We start from the raw sequence: 12459 nt of genomic DNA, 5'->3' as shown, positions 1-12459 counted from the left end.
GAATGACACCTACTTCATTTGGTTATTGTGAGGATTAAGTAAAAATATTACTTAAGCATTTAGCATAACTCCATTCATAATAAGTGCTCAATTAGTACTATTCACACATAATAGAAATAATTTTAGAGACATATTTTGAAAATCTCAACATACCCATAGAAACATGCCAGTCATAAAAATGATATTAAGCTATTCCAAATACAAATTGAAATGCTCAGTTTTGTTCCTTGCCAAGGCAACAAAAGGGATAAAGGAAAAATTAGCTTTCTGTTTGGACTGTGGGAATTAAGACAATTATTGCTATAATGGAAATCATATTACAGTATATGAGTATCAAATCAACATGTTCTACACCTTAAATTTACACAATGTTATATATCAGATATATTTCAATAAAAATTAAAAATAAATACATTACAGAATGGCAAAAAAGTCATTTGCTAGCTTAAATATTTTTTAAGTGTGTGTGTGTTTGACAAAATGGAGAAACTTTACTTTGAATGCTTGAAGTACACACTCAATACAATTCTGTTGATAAAAAGGATGCTGGAATAAGATAATAAAAATGTAAAACATGATCCTTACTGATTGAAGGATTTTAATTTTCCACTATGAAATTAGTTTATTAAGACTAAATAAAAGATTTTGTGCATATTTGCCATTTTAAATTTAGTCTTTTTGTGAAATTTTCTGAGACCTTCTTTCTAGATTCAGCTTCTATGTGAAGCCTTTCCTGGGTACCACATTTGCTTTCAAGATCTCTCTTATGTGCTCCTATACACGGCCTTTATATTTCCATTTAGCATTCTCTCTATTGCAATGTGACCAACAGTTTGCCTGTCTGTCTCACCATTAGCTATCTATTTCTGGCAGAAAGAATCATAATTATCTTTCATCTCACAAGCCTAGCACCCAGTCATTGCTGGTTAAAGAAATTTTCAGGTGAAAAAAGTAACTAGACCTAAAATGAAAAGAAGATTGACTGGTGGTGAAGTTTAGTAATTAACACAAGTGGAGCTATAAGAGTTCCATATCAATGTAATACTTTGAGTTTTAAAAATAATAAGTTTAATCAGTAAATCAATATCGTTCAATGAGCAAATGTGTATTGAGTGGTTATGGTTTGCAGGCACTATTTTAGGTGATGGAGAGACAGTAGTGAACAAAGCAGATAAGATCTTTGATTTCCTGGAGCTTAATAAACTCCAATATGTGAGGCATTATGCTTTCTCAGTCATTCACAAAATGACAGGTATACACATGAGTCAGGCACACATTGAACTAATTTTTGGAAAGATGAATGATATTTTCTATGTACTGTTAATAAGAAGTAAACTTGGAGTTATTTCTTGAACTGACCTTTAATATCTAGGAATTTCTGAAGATGGAGTTACATTTACTTAGTAAAAGGTCAACTTCACCTAGTATGGGGTAATTTTTATTTTATGCTTTATTTGTTTGTGCTGTTGCAGCTTTTGTCAATGGCTGTTTAGATCACAGGTGGCCCATCGTGTGGTGTCAGTACTTCTCTGGTGTCAGTATTTCTCCAAGGCAAGAGAATGGGTAATAGATTTCAGTGGCTTCTTTCAGAAATACAATTAACTCAGTTAGTTATTCCCATGAAAATGCTGTGTAACAAACCAGCCCAAAACTCGGTGGCTTAAGATAATAGCCACTTAAGGTCATGAATGTGTAGGGTCAGCTAGGGTGGCTCTGTCATATACTGCATATCTCCATGCCCTAGTCTGCTCTGCACGCCTCTCAGCCTCCCTGGACAAGTGGGCTTCTCCGGGGCGTGTTCTCCTCATGGGGATGGCACAGAGGACATTCACAAACACTTGAGCCCTCCTGACAACTAGGCTGGAACTGGCACACTTTTATTTCTGTCTACACTCTTTTGGCCCAAACAAGCCAAGTGGCAAAGCTCGAGCTCAAAGGACAGGGGAGTACCTTCCACTCCCAGTGAAGCAAAGACAAAGGTGTAGATGCTAGGAGAGTAAGAATTGGAACCGATCATCAATCTGCCATAACGATCCTATGATTTCCTTTGGCAGAATAACAGAGAGATAGAAATAGATGAGAAACTACACTTGTTCAGCTATTTATTTTGCTATACTGAAGGCACTTGTCTAAAAAGAGCGTCATTTTGGAAGTTTTATATATAGGAATTTAAAAATTGGTGGGCTAAATATATGTGATCATATAATCTCTAAAGTCATGTTTTTCTAATTGTGATTAGTAACATTATTGAGGTGGGAACCCTACTCATTTGAAAAAAATGAAATAGAATAAAATAGAGAGTATTAGAGTGAATTGAATGAGGTAAGGATATTTTTAATGAAAACATTTGCTTCTGTTACAAATGTGTACTTACATGTGTGTTGAGTCATTATCTAAAATGCATTTTTTTCCTATCGTGGTTAAAAAATTTTGAAAGCCACTGCCTTAAATTATTTTCTAACTATAAGATGTTATTGGGTTTAAATACAGCCTGATTTTTAAAAATATTCCTTTGTCAGGTACAAGTCATCTATTTTGGAAGTGAGGTGGGGTTTTTTGTTTTTTTTTTTTAGTGCTATTATCTGCATTGTACAGATGTCTAATACAGGAGTACTTTTTTTCAAATCAATCAACAATTAAGGCAGTTTTAATGGACATGTGGTTTCATTTATATGCTGTTAACACCCATGACTGTGGATCCTGGTGGCTCACGCTTGAGACTATTTTTAAAGTAATGATAATATTTACCTTCTCTAGTTTGCTCACTGCTAGCTTCCTGATGCTGGTTTAGAATAAAAGCACCTTCCACTTATCTTTCTCAATAGTATACTGTTACCTTGTTTCAAAAAGATTTATTATCAGCTTATCTTTTTCAGATTTTAATATCTGCGTCATTCTGTCTGCGTTAACTGCGGTCTATCATAGAGCCGCAGTGGCTCCACCTGCAGCAGGTGTCCGGGAGACACGTGCAGACAGCTTCCTCCCAAAGGTTGTGTTTCTGCTCATCCACTCGCTCTGTAACCCTTTCCTGAAAAGGTAGGTCTGAAGGCGATGAACGGCCTCGCCAAATCACACAGACTAGCCTGGAGACCCAGGTAATCTTTCACAGGGAGAGTGCTCAAGAGAATAAGACTTATCAATGGTTTCGTACTTATTCATACATTAAAATTTAGGATTATTTATTGGGAAGATTCACAAGGCTTCTGTCATATTAGTAGGAGAGGATAAAAAGAGTTACATATTTTTAAATAGCTTGCTTTACATGTGCTTTTCAAAATATTTCACTTTTATTAAAAATTCACCTGTGTGAAGCTAGAAAATTTGAAAAGTTGAAACATGATTTTTAAAAATCTCCTTTCCTTGTAAATGAAGAAGGAAATTCCATGTTGTGTTTGTTGGCTGGTTTTAATATAATAGAGGAGTCTTCATGGAGATTTTTCAGGTTTTAAAATTAAACTGTATCTTATTGTTCCTATATACTAAACTACAGAACTAAAATCTTACTTGCACAAATATTATTTGGTGGGAAAAATCCTGGCACATTTCTGAATGACTTCCTGTTTTAATGTGTGTGTCTCTGTGTGTGTGTAGGTGTGTGTGTCCCTGTACATGGTATTTTAAAACACTGCAATTTTTTTTCTTTACTTGACAGGATCTGATTGACATCTTTCTATGTCTTATAAAAAGAACCAACTCTTCCTATTTGACATCTTGTTGAACATATATCTACTGAGGTTCATGATATAAGTTCAGACAATTTTACTTAAGGTCTGATATAAGTTCAGACAATTTTACTTTTTACTTTTGTTGCTGTAATGAAAATCATTGCACCAAACATTTGCTAGATCAAACAATTTGGCATTTTGAACTTCAAAAAATACAGCTGGAGAATTTTTCCAAAATTAAATTATTAGTTATGCATCTTACAATCCGGTCAAGAAGATTAACTTGCCAGCTATTCACCAATGCTGTTAACAACTAGAGGTTATTGACATAGTTGAAAAAATTTTTTTAATTTAATTTAATTTTTTTTTTATATAGAAGGTTCTTACTAGTTATCTATTTTGTACACAGTTGAAAATTTAAATTCCAGGTTAATATTATGTGTTTTCTTGAAATTTGTTTTTTCCATTTCAAAAATCCTTTTTTAACAGTATTGTATTGCGTCATATTATCATAATTCTTTTTGATATAAACTAAATCCCAATTTAGATAATATTACTCACTATTGTTGCTTTTACTCTTAATCTTTTGCTATTTAGAAATTTTTGTTTTGATTTAATTTTTATATTGTTAGAATATGTTCTAGAGACTTTCAGAAGGTGGTCGTAGACATATATTTGCTGCCCTTTTTCTGCCTTCATATGATTACTATTTTGGCTGAATACAGGATTGTTGAGTTGCCATCCTATTTCCTTAACAGTTTCTAAGCTCATTCCACTGCCCTCTGGCTTCCAAAATTACAGATGAGAATCCCTATGTTAGGCTGATCCTCCTTTTTCTATTTTTTAAAAACAGCATTATTGAGTTATAATTGATATTCAAAGAACTGCACGTAATTTATGTGTACAATTTGATGAGATTGGACTTACCAAAACGCCTGTGATACCATCACCACAATCAAGGAACTTCTATCTGAATGCCTATAATATTTATCTTTGGAATCAGATCCATGCTATGAGTATGTGCCTTAATTTTTATTGGCCCCAGGGAGCACAGAATTGAGCTAATGAACCCCTCAGTTTATTTGTTCATTCATTCAATCCTTTATTCATTTTCGTGTTCATTTCGTGCTCATTTCGTGCTCATTTTCCAGGTCCTGGGGCCATAGCAGTGAATAAAGCCATCTATTCCCTTATGACACACTATTTCTGTTTGTTCCATTTCATCCTATTTTTTGTTCACCCTTCACCCCCCTCCTCCCTCTGCCCATAGTGACAGTCTAGAGTATATCTTTTTTATATTGATCTAAATATACATGTAGTCTTCAAAGAGCCTGGCGATGGTTCTTATACCTTCCCTCAACACACCCTTAACGTTCCCCTTGGATGTTTATTTACTTGATAAACACTATGTACAAGATACTATTATAAGCACTTTGCAAATATTAACTTATTTCAGCCTCATAGAAGCCCAGGAAATAGATTGTTTTTCCACATTATCAAACTACGGCCCCAAGAGGTTGGGTAGAATGTCCAAGGCCACAGAACTAGTGAATGGCCCACCCCAGACTTAAACAAAGGCAGCTGGGTACTAAAGGCCATGCTATTCAGCACACAGCCCCAGCCTCCAAGTTCAAGACTGAACTCTTGACTTCCTCCTGCTTCTTACCCTCCTCTAACCGCCATCTTCCCATCTCAGTAACTGGGACCTCCACCCTTCAAGCTGCCCAGACCAGAAGCCTTGCTATTTCCCTTGATAACTTTCTCCCAACACATATTCAGTCTATCTGTAAATCCTGCCTGCTGTACTTTCAGAACATATCCAAACTTGACCACTGTCCTGGTCTAAACCACCATCTTCTTTCACCAGGTTATTTTAGCAGCTTCCTAATCATCTCACTTTGTCCTTGCCCTCTGCCCCTGTTCTCGACACAGCAGCCAGAGTGAATCTGTTAGAATCCGTCAGAGCATGTTACTGGATTCAAAACCCTCCAATGGTTTCCTTTCTCACTCAAAGGCAAAGCTGAAATTCTTACTGTGGGCCCTATTCAATGTAGCCCTGTGCAGCTTCTCTGGCCTCTCCATCGATTTTTCTCTGCTTTCACTGCTCTGCTCCAACCACATTGACATCTGCTATTTTGCAAACATACTAGGCATGCTCCCACCTCAGGGCCTTTGCACTTGCTGACCCCTCTACCTGGATTGGTCTTCTCCCAGATAAACAGTTGTTTATTCTTAGTTTCCTTTAAGGTATCAAATGGCCTCTGCCTTGAATTCCCCAGGAAATTAACTGCTCCACATTTTCTGTTTGGGGACTACTTTTGTATGTGTATTTAGCCTGTGCATTCGGGTAAGGACATACAAGTACCTATACCAGGTGGAAGGTTCTACATTATTGCAACTCCAAGCCATTCTACTGGCATTTCCTTGAAGGGCTTCCCGTTTCCTCGTGGTAAGGGGCAGGAGATCTTGACTTCTCCGTAAAACCACTTGGGAACTCAGGTGACATTCTCCTGTAAGGGTTGGGCATGCTGCGGAATTCCTCATCTAAGCCTGTACAGCTTCTGCCTCTCCCAGGTTCTATTCCCCTGGACCCCAGTGATTGCAGCTGGGTTTTTAAAAGGCTATGACTTTCCTCTCCTGACTCTATGATTGCCTTTTTCAAAGGACACTGTGGACCTCCTTTCCTTTTGCTTTATAATGAATTCTCACATCTGGTTGTAAACAGAGTAATCTTCTCCTCTGTCAACATCTTCTATTGAACATACTCTCCACACCTTCCACAGAATTCATTCACATTCTTTACGTTTTATGAAAGAGTAGTGAGGAGGGAAACAATTCACCCCTTCTTGGCTTAGAAGCTATATATTAAGTCAAGATACTAAAAGTAAATCAAGAAGGAAGGGGAAAAAAGGAGGAGAAGCCAGGAAACCAGTTGGGAGGCTACTAATTTGACAGTGGTTAGTGATAAGTTTATGGCTATGGTACAATTGATGAGAAATGGTCTGATTCTGGACATACTTTCAATGAAGAGTCAAGGTATTTACTGAAGGGTTGGCTATTTTGTTGAGTGTGAGAGAGAGAAGTAAAGAATTACTTCAGTGTTTGGGACTGAAGATTTTCAAGAATGGAGTTGCCATTTCTAGACGTTAGGGAGGAAGAGGAGTTTAACACCTATTATGGGGGAGATTAGAGACTTGGCTTTAGACATGATAAGTGGTGATATTCTCCAGGCAGCAGGAAATTTTAGTTCAGAGTTCAGGGGGGAAGTTAAGGCTGGAGATATTCATTTGAGACTTTTTTTTAAAGTCATGAGACTATAAGAAATAACCTAGGGAGAAGCTGTAAATAGAGAAGAGAACCAAGGACTAGCCAGCCTTAGGGCCGGTGACTTGAGGAAGAACCAGTAATGAGACTATAAAGAAGAGCTAGTGAGTTAACAGAGCTCCAAGAGGGAGGTGAGTTGGAGCCAAGGAAGAAATTGTTTCAAGAAGTAACTGAGGGGTCATCAAGATGAAGACTGAGAGTTTACCATTGGGTTTAGTAATATAGAACAATATGGTTAAGATTGTTTTGGTGAAGTGTTAATGACAAAAGTCTCATTAGAGTGGATTCAAAAGGTTAGGAAGAGAATAACTGAAGACAAGGAGTCTACAGGACTCTTTCAAAGATGTTTTCTTTTTTCATAAAGGGGAGAAATAAGGTGATAATTGAAAGATGTGGGTATAAAATAATTCTTTTTAAGATGGAATATTACTACATTTTTTGAACACTAGAGTTAATTATTTAGAAGAGAACTCCTGAAGATTCAGGGGATAGAGGAGAATTGGAGAGTATATTCTTGAACAGGCATGAAAGGGTGCCTATAGGACACATATGAAGGGGCGGCTCTGATGGGAGATGGTTAGTTCATTTTTAGTAATAAGAGGGAAGGTTAAGTATATGAACAGATGTAAGCTGGTGTAGGGGTGGAAGTGGGAATATGGACATTCTCTTCTGATTGCATCTATTTTCTCAGTGAAACAAGATACAAGGTCATCAACTGAGAATGAGGATGAAGAAAGTATTTGAGATTGAAGGAGGGAGGTGGTATGAAATAGTCATCTCGAAGAGTGGGAGAATGAATGTAATAGGGAACTGGGTAGGATTCTTGAGCAGTTCGAATGGTTCATACCTGTCATGAATTTAATCTGAGGCCGATTGTGTGTTTTTCTCCATCATGTTCAGTTGCACATGTGTAGTACAGTAAGAGGCAAACTCGATTTAACAAGGGGTCAAGTTTAGCCAGAAAAGTGTATTAATGGGAGAGAGTTTAAAATAATGTTAAAAAATTTTGGAATCTACACTAGGTAAAGAGGTGAGTGTAAGTAAATGAGGAACAGTGAAAAGGTGATAAGATAAATGAATTATGGGCTTCAAGCAGGTTGAACAAGTGTTGGAAGTAGAGCATTAGTGGCATGGGCTGGGAAGACAGAGGGTGGAACTTGAAATTAATTATTTGGAATGGCTTCATTATCGATAATGGAAGATTCTGGGGATGGCTATGAAAGTGTGAGATGATATGGAGTGGAGGATATGTTTGTTGGAAGGCAGAGGGTTAAAGAGCTGAAAGTCCATAATTGGATCATTTATGTGGACAAGAAAATTGTCAAGAATTTTGGCAGGAGTAGCCTTGGAGAAAATGACGGTAGACTAGGAGTTAACATCTTCAAGACAGAGAGACATGACTTGGAAGTCTGAGGTCTGCAGCAAGAAGAGGTATAGTTTGAACACAGAACTTCAGAGTTTGCAAGGGGTGGAGGTTAGGAAGGAAAGACGGAAAAGTATCCGCAATGTCAATGAGTACAAGAGGATCCTTAGTTTTCCTCCAAGTCCTGTAATATAAAGGGTAGCTAGGGATACAGGTGAGAAAACAGCTGCCTTTGACAAGTCTGTAGGGGATGAGATATCCTCAGGGGAAAGATGGTTTTAGTTAGAACAAAGAGAGGAAAGCATTTAATAAAGAGCTTGAGGAAGTAGGGTGATGACCATGAGTTCCGGAGGGCACACTTGGAATGGTTTTGGGGAGGGCGGGTAATGGGTAGGTAGATTGGGAGATGGGTTCACATTAGGAATTGTATAGAAAAGTTTGGGATTGAGAGTCTGAACCATCAGAGATGGGTGGTTGAAGGAGCCAGAGACAAAGGGCATGGTGAACTTAGCGCTGATGGCCCATTATTGGGAAGTTGGGGCCACTCAACCAGTGAGTTCCTGTCCTGCTAGACAGATCTACTTTAAACTATAATGCTTACCAATATATTTTTAAATCGTACGTCATTTTCAAACATTAGGTGATTAGATCATTTGCACAGAACTGTTTGCTTAGCTAGGTAATTAAAGAGAGATTTATTAACTTTCCTTATTACTACTGTATGTTCAACTTGGTAATTTTTTTTTTTGCGGTGCGCGGGCCTCTCACTGTTGTGGCCTCTCCCGTTGCGGAGCCCAGGCTCCAGACGCGCAGGCTCAGCGGCCACGGCTCACGGGCCTAGCCGCTCCGCGGCATGTGGGATCTTCCCGGACCCGGGTACAATCCCGTGTCCCCTGCATCGGCAGGCGGTCTCTCAACCACTGCGCCACCAGGGAAGCCCCAACTTGGTAATTTTTACATACAGAGAGTAATCATTTCTAGCTAGCTAAATTTTTAGAGCTGGAAGAAAAGAAACAAAAACACTATTATGTCATGTTTTTAGGTAAGCACTCAACTCAGTATCATCATAGGGAATTTATTTAAACAAGTCAATCTATTTAAAAATAAATTATAACAAAAAATACTTGCACAAAAATTATGTGTAATGTTCTTAAAGTTGGTCAGACACTTACTCTTCTGAAATGTCATTGGTATTATCAATAATTTCCCAGATACCATGCTTCAGGCTCTAGTTCTCTAAAACCAGGATGTTACCATTATGAGGAGGAAGCCATTTGGTTTTTATCTGGGAATGAAGAACATGGCATACAAAGTTGTCAGATGACTTTTTCATCATCTATGAAGGTAGTCTTCTAAAACTGAACAACCAGTTTTTTTCCCCTTTTCATCTTCCCTTACTTATTTTTGGACCCTAGTTCCCACTGAGTAAAGCTACTCAATGTGATATCAGGTAGGAATGTTTTCTTGACTGGTAGTAATTATTAGCAAACAGTTCTAAACACTGATTACAGGTGTGTTGCTTGGTTCCTTTAATGTCAACAGCAAAAGTAAGAGAAAGAAGAAAAGGGGGGAAATAGAAAAAAAAAAAAGTCCGCGTAGAAGATTTAAAACTCTAAATGATAGTTTAGTTGAGTGAACACAAATTTCATAGTAAAAACTCCATCGTTCTTTTAGCAAAATTTTAATTATAATTCAAATATTACAGAGCTCAGATAATATAAATAGATTTCATCTGCAATTTGTTCTGTCATAAAGTGGGCCTGGGTGTTTATTGAAATAAATCTTACAGATGTACTTGATATGAATATGTTTCCTCCTGAGAAGAGAAGGCAGAAAGGGATTAGGGGGAGAGATACTTCAAATTTACTAAAATATGCATTTTAGTTCCTAAATATCTTATTCCTCCAATTCTAATGTTGGATAAGTTTCGATTTCTATGTGGTCTTGACCTAAACTGTCAGCCCAGAGGGAATAAGAGCCAAAGAGGAGGGTGGACTACTGGAATTCTAAGACTTGTTGTTATTTTCCAGCATCTTCACAATATAGTGACAGGTTGTTCATTGATAGCCAGAATTTACATTCTTCCTCCAAACTCTCTCTCTCCCCCTCTTTTTATATTTATAATACATAATTATATAACGTATTATATATTACACATAATATGTATTGTACGTGTATTGAAAAATGTATTGCAAATTCTCGAATTTAGCTGAGTATTACAGAATTACAGAATCATATATTTCAAACGAATAATTCAACTTTGCATTTCCAGCACAGTGAGCAGCATCAAGTAGATGTTAAAAATAATTGCAGGGGCTTCCCTGGTGGCGCAGTGGTTGAGAGTCCGCCTGCCGATGCAGGCGACACGGGCTCGGTCCGGGAAGATCCCACATGCCACGGAGCGGCTAGGCCCGTGAGCCATGGCCGCTGAGCCTACGCGTCCGGAGCCTGTGCTCCGCAATGGAAGAGGCCACAACAGTGAGAGGCCCACGTACCACAAAAAATATATATATATAATAATAATAATAATTGTAGAACTGAACTACTGAACTAAACTTGGAAATAAAAGCTCTTTCCAAAATAATCATTTTTCAGCAAGAAGTAATAGGTAAATGTGTTAAAAGTGAGAAGAATCAAATTGCTGATGATTTCCTTTCTTTTATCCTCCCAGGTTTCTGGGATACATATATGGAAATAAAAGAAGGAACTCTAACCTGATCATGGATTTCGAAGAAAGACTCCTCAACACACAAAGGAAAAGATAATAACTAGTGCATAGCCCTCAGAAATGATGTCCTTTTGCCACAATATAATTAATATCTCCTGTGTGAAAAGCAGCTGGTCAAATGACGTCCGTGCTTCCCTGTACAGTTTAATGGTGCTCATAATTCTAACCACAGTGGTTGGCAATCTAATAGTTATTATTTCTATATCACACTTCAAGCAACTTCATACCCCAACTAATTGGCTCATTCATTCCATGGCCACTGTGGACTTTCTGCTGGGGTGTCTGGTCATGCCTTATAGTATGGTGAGATCTGTTGAGCACTGCTGGTATTTTGGAGAAGTCTTCTGTAAAATTCACACCAGCACTGATATTATGCTGAGCTCAGCATCAATTTTTCATTTGTCCTTCATTTCCGTTGACCGCTACTATGCTGTGTGTGACCCATTGAGATACAAAACTAAGATCAACATCTTGGTTATTTTTGTGATGATCTTCATTAGTTGGAGTATTCCTGCTCTTTTTGCATTTGGAATGATCTTTCTGGAGCTAAACTTCAAAGGAGCTGAAGAGATGTATTACAAACACATTCACTGCATAGGGAGTTGCTCTGTCTTCTTCAGCAAAACATCTGGGGTTCTGGCCTTTCTGACTTCTTTCTATATACCTGGCTCTATTATGATATGCATCTATTGTAGAATCTATTTCATAGCGAAAGGGCAGGCAAGATCAATTCATGATGCAAATCAGAAATTTCGAATTGGGTTGGAAGAGAAAAATGGAATTTCACGAAGCAAAGAAAGGAAAGCTACGAAGACTTTAGGGACTGTGATGGGAGTTTTCTTCACATGCTGGTGTCCTTTCTTTGTCTGCACAGTCATGGATCCTTTCCTGGACTATACTATTCCACCCATCCTGAACGATGCATTGATTTGGTTTGGCTACTTGAATTCCACTTTAAATCCAATGGTTTATGCATTTTTCTATCCCTGGTTCAGAAGAGCACTGAAGATGATTCTATTTGGTAAAATTTTCCAAAAAGATTCATCTAGATGTAAATTATTTTTAGAATTAAATCCATAGAATTATTAGACTTTACTGTTTGGCCAACAGTTGGTGATCATATTTATGAACACAACATAATATCAACCACATGCACCAGCTACAGGGGCTCTTATCAAGTATTAGGGTCAAAGATTGTGTAGTTAGATATGATGCTTATATCTTGCTTCCTATTTGCCATTCTTATTATACATATTGAAGCTTTACAAGCCCAGAATTTAGGGACTTGTATTTTAAAGAACTTCTCCTGCCCTTACATGAACTGCCATGAAATTGACAGTGGTACCTTACTCAGTTGTTCAGTGGTGGAAACTAAGAGA

General features: G+C 37.6%; 1 protein-coding gene across 1 annotated transcript; it reads left to right on the top strand.

Annotated features, from left to right (window-relative positions):
• Positions 1 to 11140: 11140 nt before the first annotated feature.
• On the top strand, positions 11141 to 12180 carry LOC307195248 (trace amine-associated receptor 1; the record flags this gene model as incomplete). The annotated part of the gene is made up of 1 exon (XM_079939221.1): positions 11141 to 12180. One exon carries the CDS (start codon positions 11141 to 11143, stop codon positions 12158 to 12160), a length of 1020 nt encoding a protein of 339 aa, XP_079795347.1. The 3' UTR covers positions 12161 to 12180.
• Between the last annotated feature and the right edge of the window lie 279 nt (positions 12181 to 12459).

This window comes from Stenella coeruleoalba (assembly GCF_951394435.1).
Source record: "Stenella coeruleoalba genome assembly, chromosome: 12".
Taxonomy (NCBI): domain Eukaryota; kingdom Metazoa; phylum Chordata; class Mammalia; order Artiodactyla; family Delphinidae; genus Stenella; species Stenella coeruleoalba.
This window is presented reverse-complemented; position numbering and strand designations above follow the sequence as displayed.